Here is a 19,234-nt window from a genome sequence, read left to right on the forward strand (position 1 = left end):
GTACTTATCCTGGCATCTGAGAATAACTTTTGCCAAAGGGAATTGCAAATGAAAAAAAAAAAAAAAAAGGAAAAATAAGTGGAAGAGATTAAAAAAACATTCTTTTTAGCATAAAATCAATACACATCATTTACGGAGCAGATGTGCTTTTGAAAAATTTCCTTCAACAACGGTAATAATAAAACCAGGAAAAACAGTACGACCAAATGCATCCAGGTTTGGGGATGTTAACCTTGTGTTAGAACAATGACACGAACTGCTCACACTCCTGGCCTGGTTAGCCAGGTCCTGCGTCTCGTCTTCCTTGCCAGAGTCTCAACACGCAGAACCCTTCTCCCCATGCTCCACTCCCGTGCCTTATCATTCATTCACACCAAAGTCCTTGCAGTGCCCCTCCTTTTAAAAATAATCCGGATAAAATTTGGTGTCAATTTTGGGGTCACTGGTTTTCTTCTTGTTGATTTTAAAGAGTTCTTCATATATTCATAGTCCTTTATCAGGTTTATGATTTGAAAATATTCTCTCTCATTCTGGTGTCTTTCTTTTCATTCAATTCACCATAGTCTTTGTAGAATGAAAGCTTTAAATTTAAATCAAGTTCCATTTATCCTTTTTTTTTTAGTAAAAGGAAAAAAAGAATCATCCTGCTGCTTTATATGTGGGTCCATCGCAGGCTATTCTTCCTGTTATGCCACCTAAATAACACGTGGTGAACTTCTATGTAGTCTTCAAAGCCTAGCTCGGAAGTCACCCCCGCCAGAGAGTGTTTCCTCCTCCTTCACTGAGTCATTCACTCCCTGGACAGTAGCCTCCTCTCCCTATTCACATGTCCAGAAGTTCACTGCTGTCTGTGGTCAGTGCTGCTACTCATTTGCCTCCCTCCTCTTCTAGGGGGTGAGGCCAAGGGCTTAGTGAATGGTGGCCGCTCCAGTGCTGTCCATTAGGTGTCACTGAAATACAGGCTGGGCTTCAGAGAAGCACAGAGTCTGGTCAAGTGGACGATGGGAGGGCTGCAGCTGTCTGTGAACCCCACATGGTTAACAGCACCAAGGCAACACTTTCAACTTCAAACGCCAGCAGTGTCACCTTAGTTTAACCACAGGCAGCTTACTAACTCTTTTGAGCCTCAGTTTCCCCATCTAAAATGGGGTATGATAGTAACTTTCTCACTGGAACACTGTAAGAATAACTGAGCCCATGTTGGAAGAACTGTCAGAGCTTGCCTGGCAAGCAATACACAGTCAACAGGCACTACTTTTAGTGGGGACCAGCCCCTGGGGTTGAAGTTATGCTTTACCAGCACAGTACCTAGAGTCAGAATCTCCCCAGAACTCTGTGCTCTGTACCCAGCCTGCAAAGACATAGAAGGCTAGCTTCCAGGACAGCTGAGAACCACACACATGGCCTGATGACAGTGATACCACAGGTGTGAGGAGGAGTCGAAGGGTGACATTTCCCATCAGACACCACAGGCCCTAATGCTGGTCACTGCAGCAAGGACCTTAGTGTCAAGTGCAGAGTAGGCCATTAAGGCCAAAAGGGTCGCAGAAAAAATAAATCATGACCACACCCTGCTGCACACCAGCCACGTTCCAGGATGCTCACACACACAGCCTGGTAACAGAACTAACCTCGCAATACCCACCTAGATTTACTTAAGCAGACAGAATAATAGTTAATATTTATTAAGTATCGATCACGTGTCAGATTCCAAATGCTTTACCTGGTGAGGCCTGAGTAAGTGATGTGCCAAAGGTGATGTACCAGCAGGTGTGGTGGACCACAGCTTTGAACTTGAACTCTTTACCACTGGGAGTGCTCTCTTCTAAGACTTACTAGAAAAATCTGCTCCTACAAGCTTGACTGAATACCTAGGCTTCTTGGTACCACCCAGGTATTCTCAGGTAGCCTTCTAGCCTGGCTCACAGGTCACCAAGCCCAGCACCCGGAGGGGTCAGCATGAAGTTAGAGCTGCTAGAGCCATGGAAGGGTCCATACTCCAGCTCTGCTCAACGTGGGCCCCTCTCCAGATGGAAGGACAGAGGTTTGCCAAACCCCCGCCACCCCTCCTTGCTATCCACCCAGAAGAAAAGTCTGGAACTACTCCTTGTCATGTCAATGTCTTCTGCAGCCCCGAAGAAGGTATGTGTAACTGGCCTGCCATTCCTGCATGTCGTCATTACTCAGTGCTCATGCGTCCTTTCTTCCCACACGTCAAACGTGTTTGGGCATTTTTAAAGCAAACAAGAGACTGAGAGAATATAAATGCCAGTACAATGCAAGCCTTCTTTCCACGTCTTCTTTCTCAACCACAAGGTGCTCATTAGTACATGGGCTGAGTTGTTCTACTAAATGAGTGCTCACTCTGGGTGGTCCTCACTCTTGGTCTAGGAGAGGCTGACAACATGGATCTCACTCAGAAAACATGCTACTTGTCTGCATAGGTCACGTTTAGCAACTACGGACTGTTTCACAATTCCAGGAAGACTGGAACGTCTCTGGTTGGCCAGCCTCAGGCAGCTGGAAAGAAGGAGGACGTAAGGAACAGCACATTTGGGGTCCTTCTCTTCCATTTTCAAGTATAACCATCTGATGGACTCCCCCTTCCTGCAGAGGCCAGAGGAGAAAATCACGGCAGAGATTCACAGGGCAGCTCTGTGAGAGGTTTGCAGATGGCACACCAAAGAACACATCTCCTGTGTTTCCTGAAGTAGTTCTGGCATCTGGGAGGGAACGCAGGCCTTGGCCAGAGCTGGCACGTATCAGCAAGTGGCACTTTGCAGTCTTCTGTTTTGCACGCTAGCAACTTCAAGCAGTGTGACTCTCACCACGGGACGAGCTGACCAATCATTATATTTAGAATCTGGAGGGTTCCTGTGAATTTGCAGCTTTGCTCCTTATAAGTATTGGGAGAAATGTCCTTTATAATAGAAGTGTCCCCCCAAAAATTCAGACTTGCTTGCCTTCCAGGACTGCCTGTTATTTAAGAATTAAATCCCATGGGGGTGGTCAAAAATGACCTATCAACTAAACACCATCTCTGCCGGGCTTCAGAAACCAACTACTTCCATGTCTTTCTCTTCAACCACTGAAGCTACCTTCTTTGATATTCAAATAGCACACAAAAAACCCACATAATTTCCCCGTTTGTGACATGTAGCACTTTACTTGGAGTTAAGATGTTCAGAAAGCATTACACGAGACTGACTTCAAAGGAGGCATTAACTTCAGGAATTAAAGGTCACATCTCCACATAACGTCTGCCAGAAGAAACACACTGAAAAGGAAGAAGCTCCGCAGGGCCACAGTCCTTGCGGGCAAAGCTGTGTCTGGAGGCACAGTGTTTCCCAAAACTTCCAGGAATTATTGGGAATACTCTTCTGCTGGAACACTGTCTTTGTTTTTTTTTTTTTTCATGTAGCTTTATTTCCATGCCCTCGGGAAAGTGCTTCTGGTAGGAGGATCTTGTGGCTTCAGACCACAATGCTTCCTGAACTCATGTGATACTGAAGTGTTCAGAACAGCCACAAGACGAGGACCTCCACAGGCGGCCGAATGCCACAGACCACTCCTAGTGAATCTGCACTCCACGCCTCAGCCAGTGCCAGCAACGTCTCTCACTACCCAGGGTCCTCAAGTGTTTTCATTTTTGCCAAAAACTGGCTTCGTGTTGTTTCCAGAACCCTGGGGAGCCTCTTGTTGGCTGTGAGAAAGTATGATCTCTTCCAGGTGGGATATTCCATTATAGCAGAAATATCAAGGACAGAAAAACAAGAAAGCAACTTCCAGAGGAAAAGGAATGAAAATTACATTCACAACAAGGGGGTGGGGGGTATAGTGATGACCACACACAGTCCAGGGTCTACATTAGGCACCAGGTACATGGGCACAAATGCATCTCCCAAATGGTTCTTCCCTACATACCCATGAAGCAAGCATACACTCCAAAATGCTGCTGCTGTGCGGTTAACTTGCCCCCTCAAAGACATGTTGAAATCCTAACTCCGGGTACCTATGAATGCAGCTGTGTTTAGAAATAAGGTCTTGATAGATGTAACCGAGTTAAACTAAGGTCATAATGGATTAGAGTGGGCCTTAAATCCAATGACTGGTATGTGTATAAGGACAGAGAGACTTGGAGACACCTGGACACACACAGGGGTAAAAAGTCCATGTGACCATGGAGAATGGAGTGAAGCGACTATAAGCCAGGGATGCCAAGGATTGCCAAGAAGCAAGGGAGCCTTGTGGTTGAGAAAGAAGAGGTTGGAAAAAAGGCTTGCATTATACTAGCATTTATATTCTCTCATTCTCTTGTTTTGTTTAAAAACGTCCAAACACGTTTGGTGTGTGGGGAGAAAGGACGCATAAGCACTGAGTAATGACGACATGCAGTAATGGCAGGCCAGTTACACGTACCGTCCTATCTCCTGCAGCCTCCAGGGAGACATAGCCATGCACTTGTAACCTCCAGAACAGTGAGAATCATTTTCTTTTTTTCTTTTAAAGTCCACTTATTTATTCATGAGAGTGTATACACATGCAGGTGTGAGCGACACACCCAGGAGTCCACGACATAGTCTTGTCCTGTGGGGACCCTCTACCCCCAGTAGTCTAGTTCATCAGGACCTTGGACACCTGTGCGCACTCAGACCTGTGTATTTCAAGCTGCCTGGGCTGGGACCCGAACCAGCAGTCATCCACGTGGCTCCAGTACTGCAGCTCAGTATGTGGCTGCTTCTGCCACTGAGGCTGGGCCGAGAATCCATTTTTGTTGTTTTAACTACCCAGTTTGTGGTACCTCATAGGGCACCCCTGGAAAACAAACACAGCCGGCTTCCAGTCGCTTCCTTTCCCCTGTGGTGGCTGCCATACATCACCCGCTCGATACGTCCTCTGTGCACTGACGCACGTATGCCACACGCAGAGGAAGCCGTGAAGCCCAATGCCAGGAAATGAGTATTAAGAAATCTGGAAAACCCACTCTCTTTTGAGCTCTGCTCTGTCCTCTTTTCCCACAGCAGCTCCTTCTTCCTCTCACAATGCTTCATGAAAGCCGGAAGAAGGGGGACTTGATCCCTTTCTCTCTCTTCTGAAGGGCTGGCAATTACATAATGAGAGCTGAGCGAAAACAGCAACAGCGATGACAAAATGTTCTTGTTTACTCTAGTCGAGCACTCTGTGGCCATTGGGGGATGCTTTTCTCCTTAGGAAATACCCCACTAACTGCTGGATATGTCCCATCTGGGCACAAGGGCAAAGCAGAAACTGGGGGTTCCAAGAACGTTCTTCATAAAGCGATCTATTCCCTTCTGTCGAGTGGGACAGGGTGATACTCCAGTGCATGGAGCTGGGAGGAGGGAAGGAGCCTTGTGGAGGAGAGGGGCCAAGAACAAGGAGCCAGAGCAGGAGGAGGAGTGGGATTCCTGCAGGCAAGAACAGGAACACTGAGCCCCACGATAATGGGAAGCTCCAGGAATGAGGAACTGCAGTCCACAGAGCTGGCACTGATGGGGCGGGATAGCGCCCGCAGTTAAAGGCCTGTGTGTGGGAGCCCAGGAATACCGGATGGTGGTGGTAGTATCCGTGGAGATGTTTAGTCCTCTTATTGTGACTATTGCTACCACCACCACCACTACCACTTCCATTCCTGCAGCACAGTCTCGCCTGCCTGCTGGGGAGGTGCACCGTCTCCTGCAATCTAGGGAGTGGCTGACGATTTCTGAGAAACAAGTTACATGATCTCCCTCTCCCCCTTCCTCCCTCACTCCCTCCCCTAAATATTTCCTGAGCACTCAGTCTGTGCCAGACATTGCACTAGGTGTTGGGGATTCGATGATGGATGACACAAGTAAGAGTTCAGTCCTCACAGAACTGGCTGGGTGGGAGGGACATTTACACAGGGGCGTAGGGTAGAGCTTGCTCGCTGCTGAGCACACAGGACGAGCACAATGGCAGCTAAGCTGAGTCTCGAGGAACGAGCAGCAATCTGACCGCTACGGGAAGAAATGCTGGTGGAAGGACTGGCCTGTGTGGAGGTCAGGAGGGGAAAGAACACAGGGCCTACCCAAGCACACTCTCCTCACTGACCTTCACCAGCCTGACTCCACTGCCCTCTGCAAAACACTCTGAGCCACACCCCAGCACAAGCAAAGCTCAGGCTGGCGGGCTGTCCTACCACACCCACATGGAGCTGTGCGCTTACCAAGAGCCAGTAATGTGTGTCCCAGACCTGCTCACATCCCAGCTGTACATGCCACGTACATTTTTGCTTGTTTGTTAAAGACTGCCAAACTAAGGAAATGTAGGAAAAAGGGGAAAGAGAGAGAGAAAAGTGCTGTTTCTATAAATACGATGCTGGTTCAACCCAATAGCACAGTGGTTAAATGCAGTATATTGAGAACCAGATCCCACATGGCTGACCACAGTTCAGATCCCAGTCCCAGCGGTTTGAAAAAAATGCCAGGCATGTGCGCCTATATGCTCAAAACCATGACAGAACAGAAGAATGGAGGAAAAGGACTGCAGTGTGGCCATGGGCAAGCACATGCACCTTCTGGTAATTAAAAAAAAAATACATGGGCCAGCTAGTGGTGTGGTGGTTAAGGCAGCTGGATCCCCCATGGCCGACTACACAGTTTGAATACTGGACCTGGTAGTCTGAGGCACATGCCAGGCACTGAGAGCGTGTGTGTGTCCAAAATCCTGAGAGGAAAATAGACGAGAAGAGCCTGTGGTGTGATCAACTCCCCTTCCCCACATACACACACCCCAGGCTGATTTCTCTCTCTCTGGTAAATGTATGCAGCCTACAGCAAGAATTAAAAATAATAATGATAATGCTAGATGCTTGAAAAATATTTAAATGGGCAAGGTACTAAAAAAAATTGCTGTCGAAATAGGTATGAGTAGGACAACTATAAAAGATTAGGAAATTTTTTTTTAAGAATCTTAAGTTATTTTGTATTCTTTGGACATTTTAAAGAAATCCAATCTGAACCTTCCTGTAATGGGTGGGAATGATGCTGTGTAAGGAAGTCAAGCCACAGAGTCTGATCTAGGGAACTCACATGCAAACATAAGGCCCAGTATAAAACAAAACAAACAGCCAAACAAAAACAAAAACAAAAACAAAACCCACCCTAAACATCTAAACATGCCTTAAATTTAAAGCACAATGTTTAAGCTATACATGTGATTTTTGTGGGTGTTTCTTCCCAACTTCCTTCTGCTAACTTTTTTTTCCCCTTAACCAAGCAGCCACTACAAATAATTCAGCACAGCCGGGGATGGCCCAGGGAAGGAACTGGCAAGGTCCGCAGGCCAGCCGAGAGGGGCCTTCTGACCCAAGGAGGTTGGGCCTGGAGCTTGACGGGCCTGAGGGTGACTTTGGGAGACCCTGGTTTGAGATGTCTGCTGAAGCCATGGGATAAATGAATTCCTGTGGGGTTGAGAGTGGAATGAGAGAGAAGGAGCTGGGACAGAGCTGTGGGGAAAGCTCCCCACGTGGAGAGAGAGCTAGTTCACTGAGGCAGCCATGGCAAGGTACCACGAGCGGATGGCTTCAGCAGAAATGTGCTGTCTCCACTTCTGGAGGTCAAAACGCGAGATCAAGTTGTTGGCAGGGTCACGATTCCTCTGGAGGCCTAGGGAAGGCTGCTCTCTGAACTTTGGCAGTCCCTGGCAACACTGACTCCTCACATGGCCTCTCCCACCTGATGCCCTTTCTATGAGTATGTTTACCAGTCTTACTCCATCAGGGTCTACTCTAGTGTAACCTCACCCTAACAATTACATCTGCAAAGTCCCTATTTCCAAGGAAACTCACATTCTGAGGGATTAGGATTTCAACATATAAATTTGGGGTGGGGAGGAGACACAATTCAGCCCTAACAGGGTGGTAGGAGAAAAACAAGCCAAGGATGGTGTTACAGAAGTTAGAAAGTCCCCTTATGGCCCCTTCCTCCCTGCTCTTCCAAGACAGCCGGGAAGCTGGGTCCTGGCGTGTAGCCTCCTAGCTGAGCTGTCTGCAATCTACAACTGTGTGTTCTCAGTCCTGCATATCACTCGCTGGGGACCAGGGACTTGTTTCCCCCAGGCCTGCTCATCAAGCAGAATTAAGAGAACCATCCAAGCAAGGTTCTATTTAGCCTGAAGAGGTTTCTAAGCCCTAAGCCTTCCCTGTATGATTTGATAGTGGCACAGCAGTTAACACAACTAGATCTACCTGGGAGGGTCCAGGGTTCATGCCCCAGGGCCTCTCTGTACACACAAGTGTGCATGCATGCCCATGATCCAGGCTGAGAGTGGATCATGGTGTGAAGGCCTTGTTGTCACGTCTGATTGGGTGTATGTGTGTGTGTTTCTCTCTCATGGAAGAGATACAACAATACTGGCTGAAAAGAACCACACGTAGTCATAGACCTTGGGCTTTTTGGTAGCAGGATCTACTCATACCTGGGAGGCACTGAGCACAATGCTTTACTACTGGAAATCAATTTGGGAGCTGGGAGAGAGATAATTTTTCTCAAACACAGAAAAAGGAACATCCTCTCTAGGTTTTTTACAGTGATATGTGTAATAGAACCTCATAGGTGTGGTGCTGACCTGGGCCAGCATTCTTAGAGCTGACTGCTCCATGCCCATGCTCCTCCCTCCTGCTACCCCTTGGTGCCAGTGGATGGAACAGGGGCATTTTCTGGGCCTGTGACTGTTAAGCAGCTCAAGGGGAACCTAAGTGGCAGGAGAGGCAGGTCTGGGAGCCTCAGTGAGGTCTGAGGAGTTCTGAAGGACTCTTCCAGCTGTCTGCTCATTGCCCCCCAGGACTGAGATTTTGCTGAAAACTGGTGGTAAACCCTGATGATGACAGGATGAAGATGTCTCCTGGCCGGCCTCCTCCAATAGGGAGGTAGGTGGGTTCCGGTCTTTTCATAAGGAACAAGAGTTCTGAGAAGGGAAGGCTGTTCGGGAAAGGGCTGATGCTGCCTCACAGGAGGTGCTCAACAGCTTCATTTCAGAGAGAAAAGGCAACAGCATTTTTCTTCTTTCAAGGCTGGTGCTGTGCTGTTTCTAACTAGCGGTTTTCATTTTTGAAATGTGCAACTTCCTCCAATTCATTTTTCCAACTGAGTTAGGCTGACATCACAACCGTCGAGCTCACAAAGATCTCAATTTAGTTAGGGCCCATCCTCCTTATCCCTCCAAATACTTTTGATACAAAAAGGAAAGGCTACCACTTGATTCCAGTGACTGCACTTAACTTTAAAAAGCAGATAGGGGGTGATGAAATCTGGATCTTTTTTTAAAGCTGCCCTACGTCGTTCACACTTTCAAGAGAAAACATTCTAGCTCAGGTCTTTATCCACTTCCATCTCAAATCCTTTTAAACCTTTCAAAATTTCCCCCAAGAGATGCGATAACTCATCCTACTCACTGCCAAGAGCATCTCTCCACCTGATCACAGTGAAACGATTCTCGACGCAAATCCAGGAGGTGACATTTATTTCCAGGGCACATGGAGCTGTCACTTGTGTACAGTGCAGACGTTCAAAATCCAGGCGACCTCAGGTGCCCAGTAATGCCCACACAGGCACATGCGTGTGAGGAGGGATGCCCTTCGAAATAGGGGCTCTTATCACCTGTCGCTCTCAAAGATAGATGTTTAGGAGCCTCAAGAACTGGAAGCGCCAAGAGGAAAGGCCCTTTGCCCGTAAGACCAGGAGGGTCACCAGACATACACATCATGAACGCTCCCACTGGTCTTCGGTCTTCACTTTTACAATCTCCACCTCCTGCTCTGATGATTCAGTTCCACCTGGCCGGCAGTGTCCTCTCAGGTGGTACTGGGTGGCCCTGTTTGTGTGAAGCTCTGAAATTGTTTGCCATCTTCAAAGGTGTCTCTTAACCTCCGCGCTGAGGTTTGTTTTCACTTTTGTTTATCCTCTCCTCACTGAGGACATAGTTGGTATCTCATGAAGATGCAAATTGGACTTTTATCAAGGAAGCAGCAGCTCCCACTCGCCAGTGGCTTTCATCACGGGATGTCCAAGGGCTGTTCCAGATGTCGTGGAGTGGGGCCACTGGTTACCTCTTTCTTGAGAGAAAACAGCTTGCTCATACATTTGTAAACAGTTATTAAGAGTGGCTTTTGAACTCCATACCAAAATGAATTTACTTCGGGAGGAGAATACATACCCACCTTCTAATTTTCTATAAGGACAGGGTTACCCCAAACAACCTGCAATGCTTGCCCTTGACTTTGGTTGGCCAGACTTTTATTCAAAGGCAAGTCAGATCATGCCATTCCTCTGCTCAGGACTCTCCTGGCTCCCACCTCACCCACAATACAAGCAAACATCTGCATAATCCACCTCCTCTGACAGCAGGACTCATCTCTCCTTTCTTCCTCTCTCTCTCCATTCCATCATGCTATCTTTTCTATTTCCTCAAACACAGCCAGTATATCCTTGTCTTCAGTGTCTTTGCAACTGCTGTTCCATCCACTCTCAATGCTCTTCCCACTGGGATAGCCACAGAGCTGGTTCCCTTACTTCCTTCTCGCCTCCGTGGCAAGGTTCCCCAACATGGCTTTCCATATGTTCTCACACCTCAGCTGCTTCTGTCTTTCTCCTTAGCACACTGATCCTATCTCCCATGTGTTTATACTTTTTGATCTCTCTCTCCAGCTAGTCTAGAACATCTCAAAGCAGGACTTCTGTTGTACTCCCTGATACATGTCAACAGACCAAAGCAAACAGAACAAATGCATGCATCACTGTGTCCCATGTAGTTACAAACAACTGTACCAGACTCCTTCTATCTGGATACATGTGATTCCTTCCGGAGGGTCCAGCGCACTAGGACCATCCCAATACAAATCCAGTGTCCTAAGACATGACACCAACTGCAACATGATAGGTGGGGCCGGCCCTGGTTGGTGATTTTTCCACAATCATTTACTTTACATATCAAAAAAATTTGGGGACCAGCAGTTAGCGTAATGGCTATGTCGCTGAACTCCCACATAGTCGACCGCGGTTCGAGTCCCGGACCCGGTGGCTTAAACTCACACCGGGCACGCGTGTGTGTGTGCCCAAAATCCCGAGAGGAGAATGGAGGACAAGGGATTGCGGCGTGGCCATCCCCCCTGAGGGGTGATTTCCTGCTTTCTATCTCTCTGTCTCTGTCTGTCTGGCGAGCGCACGTGCCCTATAGCAAAAACCTCTCCAAAAAAGAAAAAAAAAAAAAGAAAAAAAAATTTAACTCATATTCTATAGTTCTTGAAAGTTAATAAAGAACTTTCAAAATTTCAAAATATTGAATTTTAAAGATAATGTTCAAAATATTTCTTATAATTTTGGTTGGTAATACACACTTGCATCCAAATACCACGACAGTTTTCACATGAGCTTCTGAAAAGTCTCTCTTCCTTACTGTATCACTTTATCCCAGCTAAGTTTAATCTTGGTGAATTGGGCCTAGCATTTCCAGCTGATGACGTAACCACATCTTGGCTTTCCTGGGCTCACCCTCTCCTCCTCTCCCTGCTTTGGTGCCCCAAATGGCTGACTGCCAGGTTGATGGACCTTTACTGCAACTGCTGGTCTACCCAGCACAAGAGATAATCCTGATGGGAATACTTGTGCTCTCCCTCTCAGACCGAGAATGGTCAGCTAACAAATTTCAGCTGCCTACAGTCTCTAGCTTCACAGTTGCCCGGTCATCTGCACCACTTTACCCCACTGGGATATACTCTAATGAGGAACATTCTACCATTCTGCCGAGATCAAGAAATGAAACATCTTCAGTAGTCCCCTAACTTACTAACCTAGTTATTCCATCAGTAAGGACATGAAGTTAATTTAACACGACTTTTTCTCAGTGTACTTATGTAGACTAGCTGCTAGCAACCTCCACACTCTTTACAACCATCTGTTCCAAACTTGCACTAGGAATATTCTTTATTCTATATGATGTTTTAAATATTTGTTATTTCAGGGCCAGCAAATGGCATGGTGGTTAAGGCACTGGATCCCACATGGCCGACTGTGTGGTTCAACTCCCCAACCTGGCAGCTTGAAACACTTTGTGCCCAGACACAAGAGAGAAGAACTGAAAAGAAGGGATTGCCGAGTGGTCATCCCCCCTGCCCCTGGGGGTGACTTCTTGCTTTCCTTCTCTCTGTCTCTCTCAGGAGGAGTGCATGTTCCCTATACCAAAAAACTAAAAGAAAAAAAAAAAGAAAAAAGTTCTATTTTTACATATATATATATATATATATATTTTTTTTTTTTTTTTCCTATAGTGCACATGCACTCACCAGAGAGACAGATAGCAAGAAATCACCCCCTGGGGGGATGGCCATGTCACAACCCTTTTCCTCCATTCTCCTCTCAGAATTTTGGGCACACATGCACACACACGTGACCAGTGTGTTTTAAGCTACTGGGTCTGGGACTTGAACATCAGTCAACTATGTGGGAGTCCAGCGATGTAACCATTATACTATCTGCTGGTCTCAATTTCTAAATTCTTTCTATTCCCTGGGATCTTAGTCCTGACAACTAAAAAGGCCTCTTTATTAATTTATCCAACAAACACAGAGTGCCTACTGTGTGCCTGGCATATTACTTTGTTGAGTCTATATTTTATAGTTATGTTTGTAAAGAAGTACTTCTACTTGGTAAATATTATATATATATATATACACTTATTTATGTATTTATTTTTCTTTTTGACAGATTTTTTTGCTATAGGGTGTGTGCGCTCACCAGAGACAGAAAGTGAGAAATCAACCCCCAGGGGGTATGACCATGCCGCAATCCCTTCTCCTCCAGTCTCCTTTTGGATTTTGGGCACATACTCGAACCCTGTGTGAGTTTTAAGCTGCTGAGTCCAGGCCTCAAACCATGGCTGACCACGTGGGAATCTAGCAACGTAATCATTATGCCATCTGCTGGTCCCTCTGCTTGGTAAATAAGCAAAAAGGCGGCCAGTGAGTGACATATGCTGACCTGGTACCACTGACCTCAAGAAATTTACCATCTTTTTCTTCCTCTTCTGAATATGGTTTTAAAAGCCGAATGACAGGACCAGCGGATGGCATAATGGTTATGTCACTGGACTCCCACGTGGCCAAAAATGGTTTGAGTCCCCAGACCTGCAGGCTTGAAACTCACGCCAGGTACGTGTGCATGCATACCCAAAATCCTGAGAGGAGAATGGAGGAGAGGGGATTGTAGTGTGGCCATCCCCCGTAGAGCGCGATTTCTCACTTTGACTCTCTGGCAAGCAGACAGACTCTACAGCAAAAATCTCTCAAAAAATTTTTTTAATTAAAATAAATAAAAGCCTCATGGCTATCACTGGCATTTTATATATGTCATAAAGTGTGCCACTTACAGGTTTTAAGTATGCACGTGCTGAGTGCAGGCACAATGTTGTGCAACCATCATTCTAGCTATCGCCAAAGCTTTTCCATCACTCCAAACAGAAACTCTGTACCCAGTAAGCAATAACTCCCTCTCTCCCTAACCCCTGGGGCCCTCTCAACTACCTCTGTCTCAACTGAGTTAATACTCTGGATATTTTATATAAATGGAACAATGCAATATTTGACCTTCTCTGTCTGGCTTATTTCACTCAGCATAATGATTTCAAGGTTCACACCACTGTAGTATGTGTTAGGACTCCATTCCTTTTCATGGCTGAATAATATTCCATTATATGTAGATACCACATCTGGTTTATCCATTTATCTGCTGGTAGACACTTGGATTGTTTCCACCTTTTGGCTAGGGCGAATAATGTTACACTGGCTGAACTCTGCTTTTCAATTCTTCTGAGTATATGTCTAGCATTCAGCTACTGGGTCATACGCTAATGTCATGTTCAACTTTTTGAGGAACTGCCAAACTGTTTCCACAGTGGCCAAACTATTTTATGTTCCTGTCAGTGATGCATAAAGATTATAATTTTTTAAACAGACTTTAGTTCCTTCTGGACCTCAGTATCCTATAACCCATTCTTAGAAGTTTGCTGAAGTCATTCTTATACTAGTCCTTGGCCTTTAGCTAATAATTTTTTAGAAGTCAGCAATCAACACAGAATTTCCTCGAAATCCATCATGAAATGTCTTTACCGTGTGTGGATCTTTATCTTCCCCTCTTCCCTTTGTTAATTAAGAGAATAAGCTTTGCAATCTGACGCCTGGGCTTGAATTCTACCTCCGATTTTCTAGCTACGTGGTCCACTTTCCTCCTCTGTAAAGTAGACAATATGTGTTTTAATTTCCTATGGTTGTGGCAGCAAATTCCCACAAAGTTAGGGGCTTAAAACAACACAAATTTATCTCACAATTCTGGAGATCAGAACTCCAAAATGGCTCTCACGGAGCCAAAATCAAGATATTGGCAGAGCTGGTTCCCTCAGGAAGCTCCAGAGGACAGCTGGTGTTGCCTTTTCCAGCTTCCACAGGCTGCCTACAGTTCTTGGTTTGTGGGCCCTTCCTCCATCTTTAAGGCCAGCAATGGTCAGCTGAGTCTCACATCGTATCACTCTGGCACAGAATCTCCTGCCTCACTTTAAGTATACTCAGAGTATACTGGGTCCATCTGGACAATCCAAAATAACCTCCTACTTAAAGGGCACTTAATTAGCAACCTAATTCTCCCTTGCCATATAAACTAATGTATCATAGTTCTTGGACATGGGATGTGGACATCTTTGGGGGCAATTATTCTGCCTACTACAACACGGACATGCCTTTCTTATAAGATTGTTTAAACGATTATTTATACGTCTGAATTCTTTCCATTCCTCGAGATCTAGTCCTGAAGACTGAAATTCATTCCAAAAGTACTCCACTCATTTGTTCAACAAACACCTATTGAGTTTTGAGTGAATGAAGCAAAGCATGTGAAGTTCTTCAGGCCTGACACCCAATAAGCTTCAATGAATGTTACTCATGATCACTTTATGATACTCAGAACTTGCTCTTCTGACAATACAGTCCTGGCTGCAAAAATCAATTTCTTAGTCTGAACTTACTGATTTCTATGGTCCTAAAATTCAGTGAAATACTACTTTGTTTTCCAACTGTATGTCCGACATGAGGCCCAAGCACAGTGGCAGAGGTGGTAGGGCACTGCTACATGATAAGGATACCACGTGTGAGGCTTGGATTCTGATCCCAGGTAAATCTGAACATAGTAGGAGTGTGCACCCATGACTCTGGCTGGCTAAGAGCTGGGTAGAGGACTGCAGAATGGTCAGACCCTGTACAAGATATCAGTTTTTCTCTCACAAACACAAAAGAAAGAAACTTTGAGGGGAAAAAAATCCAACCTGACTTCTGCAAGGCCCCTGAGGACCAACCTGTCTTTTGTGTTGAAGCGAAATTAGAATTAAGGAGCGGCAGCTCTGTCAATGCTTCCACTACCTGCTGGGGAACTAATACCCACTCTCACTCTAGCAAGAAGTCAAGAACTCATCCTTGCCCTGGCTCTGACAGTGGAGCTGAAATTCCTGTGGCTCTCTCTGCTTGGTCTCTGGTCTGTCAGGCACCATCCTTTTTAGCCTCTATCTGGCCCCATGGCCTGCAGCATGACCTGGAACACCCTTAGCTTGGCTTCTCTGTACTTTATCCACCTAGAGCCCTCTAACAGGTCCCAGGGTCAGCCTCACAGAATTCACTGACTGCAGACGGATAGGTATGGTTTAACTTGGAGTGGCTCAATCATCCCTCACAACTACGTGCTTCTACTGAGGGTGTTCACTGCCACTTCACCTGCCAGTTGGGATTGTCTTGTGTCACAGTGAAGCGATTCCTTACAAGGAACGTGGAGCTATCTCAGGCCCCAGGGTATATTTCTAAGCAACTACTAGGGTATTACTGATCATAAAGTCCTGTTAGATTTTTCTGTTTTATTTTTTCAATCCCATGGGTATTGTCTCTATGGTATCTGGTTCTCAGCTTTAAGGTTTTTTTTTTTTTTTTCTTCCTCTTTCAATCTCAAAATTATGCTTGAAGCTCTTGGTTAGATCAGAGTATAAGTTTTGCAACAGAGACTCCCTGCTCATTTTGTGAGCTATACTCTAGGCCACGTAGAGCCGAGGGGCCCAATTCTTTCTCAACATAGTCAGAAAGCTTAGGGATGGATGAGCCTCAACAGTGGGGCACTTCAGGCCAGAATAGCCAACAGGTCCTGGGTTAACCCTGCAGACTAAGAGGCTAGGCTGTGCTAACTGGCGGTCTCGAGGTGACGTCGGCACTGGACACAGCCATGTGGGCTAGAACAGTGACCAAGACTGCAGGGCTGGGAGAATACTGCTGGGCAGCTAAGGGATGTGCAGCACCACTCACTCACCTCCTACTCCTAAGGTGGGGAGGATCAGAGATCCAGGCCATAATGTAGCATGACCAGATCCCCTCTCACCCACCACCCCTGGGATTGCAGCTGATCCAAAGACCCCAGCACCTGCATCAAGGGAACCCACACCTGCTGCCCAGCTTCCATGGGCAAAGCTTCTGCTTGCCTTTCTCAACAAGTTGGGTCACATTCTTCCATTCATCAACTTATGACCACAACTTCCTTCTGTCATCTCCAAAATGGCATTTTCTTCTTGGTTTCCTCCCAAGTTCTTCCTTCATCTAAGGACAACTCATCCTTGCTAATAAACCAGAGGGAGGCCAGGTGCAGATCTGGCAGGGTCTCTATTGACCAGAGGATGCAGGGTTGGGGAAAAACTAATGCAAAACCAACAGAGCAGGAAAAACAAACCAAAAATCCATTAAAAAAAAAAAAAAAACTCAATCATTTTTCTGTTCAAAGTTTGCTATAAAAATCTCTTTGTACGTTATCAAAAATTCAGTTTGCCGTTGGTCTGCACATCTCACTACGTGGTAGGGAGCATTAGTATCTCCAGATTCCTTCTGGTGATTCTGGCATGAGCGGTGTGGGAACTGTCTGGGAGGGTTACATCAGATCCAGCTTCTCCTAGAAGTATGGGCGTGGCTTGGCTGACTTCTGCCCCCACTCCCACTGGTCCCCTCCCTCCTTTCCTCACCCTGCCCGCTGGCGCTGGCGGGCAGTCCCAGTGTTAATGTAGTACCTGCCGTTCCTGGTATCATGTTGCCGCATGTTCTTGATAAAATGAATCTTCTTAAAATTCTTTGGTCTGGGCGAACCTGAGAGAGTTCGACATCTGAAAAATAAAGGTGTTACAAAATCAGTCAGTGGCCTGCTGGGTAGCTGAGACATCTCCACACAAAGACAGGAAGGAAAGACGAGACAAATGGTTTAAGTCACCCCTAAGCCCTAAGTGGGCAGGAGTCAGTCAGCAGGGATAATGAAGACAATGCGGGTGGAAGCAAGGAAGCTGCAAAAAACCCAATGACAGACACTTCCTTGATAATACTGATAATATTTCATATGGGTCTCTGAAAAGCCAGCTAATGAAAACTATTGTCCCCATTTACAATAAAATAATCTACCCAGATTCCAAAGACATTATTCTTTCAAAGAATCTGCCTATATCAACATAAGTAAAGGAAACAGAGTCATTTAAAGGATTTAGAGAGTAAAAACATACTGGAAAATTCAGTTTAAAAACAAGCCTGAATCATTTTTCTTCAATAGCAGGATTTTGGCCGGAATGACCTGGACAGTTGCCTCAATTCTCAACTTGACTGACTATGGCTGGGAAGTCACAGCTTTAAACTCAATGAGAATCAGACACCCAGAGAGTTGCTGAGTTTTTGTTTTATTTAAAGGTAAATTTTAAATAAACATTTGTTGAGCTCAAGTGGCTTTGATTCAAAATGTGCTTTTGCCCCTAGAATATAAAACATTTGCTTGCAAGACAGAATGACAAAACAGGCCCACAGGACAAAAAGATCTTACTTGTGTATAGTTTTCAGAGTTAACACAAATTCCAAGTTCGAAACTGCAACAAAAAAGCAAAAGAACTCGACAAACAAGAATCTGAGGTTTAGTCTTTTTCTAGATAAAAGGAAAGGTGACTGGGGCCAGCAGGTGGCATGGTGGTGAGGTCACTGGACTCTCATGTGGCCAACCACACTTTAAGTCCTGGAAGAGCTCACTCTCCTCTCCTCTCTCTCTGGTTAAACTGAAGAAGAAGAATAAATGAAAAACTAAACAATTCTTGAAAAAAAAAAAAGAAAGAAAGAAAGTTGACTTTTCTGTTTGGGCTTGTGCTACCATAGCAAAAGGATTTTCTGACCATGGGCCCAACAGCTGGCTCCCACTTTGGCTGTGGGTACCTGTGCTTATGCTTCTGAAGGTGAGTTCCAGAGAAGGAACAGCAGCTTCCCAAGACTGTGCTAAGGCATCATCTGAAATCAGTCTGTTCTGAACTTTGAGGCTTTAGGTAAAGGAAGAACAAGAAGATCCAAAATGATGCAATTCAGGGCAAGGCGATATGGGAGCGCATTTAGGAATCAGATTGAGAAATGGACAGAATTTTGAACTGCAGAACAGTCCAATTTGTACTCCCCACCAGGGGCTCACTTCAAGGGGGTCAGGCTAGGAATAATCTCCCAATCCATCCTTCTAATAAGGGCCCACGCTTCCTAGATCCTAGAGTACACCATATTTTTTCCCCATAAGAAGCAGCACCTTAAAAGACAGTTTCACTTGAATAAATTGCACTAAAGTTAAAGAATTTAGACCAAAACAAAGGTACAATATCGTACTTATTTGGCGACTTTCATTCAGAATGGGCTGTAGATCCAAAGGAAGAAAGCACCACTTCTGGTCATGTCCCCTACACTGAAGCAGTGGAAATCCATCCTTGGACCTCCTCAACGTTACTGCCAACCCTAACCTATTAGCACTACTTCTGATTCTTCCTTGCCACTGTTGCGAGGATTAACTATATGAGCTTCATAAACTGCCAAGCGACCCACTCAAAATAACTCCTATACTTATACATATATACAAACACACATGTTTACACCTACATACACACATTTCCAGGGTTGCTATTATTACTATTAACAAATCATTAGCTCTAAGAGTGACTTTGTTACTAGTTGCCTCCTATATTCTTAAAACTGCAGCCCTTGGGCCAGCAGGTATTACAGAAGTTAAGGCAGCTGGATCCTCCATGACCGACTACCTGGTTCAAGTCCCAGACCTAGTGGCTTGAAAATCACATTGAGTGTATGTGTGTGCATGCCCAAAATCCTGAGAAAAATGGAAAAGGGATTCAG

The 19,234-nt window shown here is 45.6% G+C and overlaps 1 protein-coding gene across 1 annotated transcript in view; it reads right to left on the bottom strand.

The window, feature by feature from the left end:
• Positions 1-19,234, bottom strand: part of CABLES1 (Cdk5 and Abl enzyme substrate 1) — a gene marked incomplete at both ends in the record, with an annotated part of 110,954 nt that overhangs the window by 37,438 nt on the left and 54,282 nt on the right. The window contains 1 exon segment of the mRNA XM_006151593.2: positions 17,113-17,205. Coding sequence (XP_006151655.2) covers positions 17,113-17,205 — 93 coding nt within the window.

This window comes from Tupaia chinensis, unplaced genomic scaffold, assembly GCF_000334495.1.
Source record: "Tupaia chinensis unplaced genomic scaffold, TupChi_1.0 Scaffold000320_2, whole genome shotgun sequence".
NCBI classification, from domain to species: domain Eukaryota; kingdom Metazoa; phylum Chordata; class Mammalia; order Scandentia; family Tupaiidae; genus Tupaia; species Tupaia belangeri.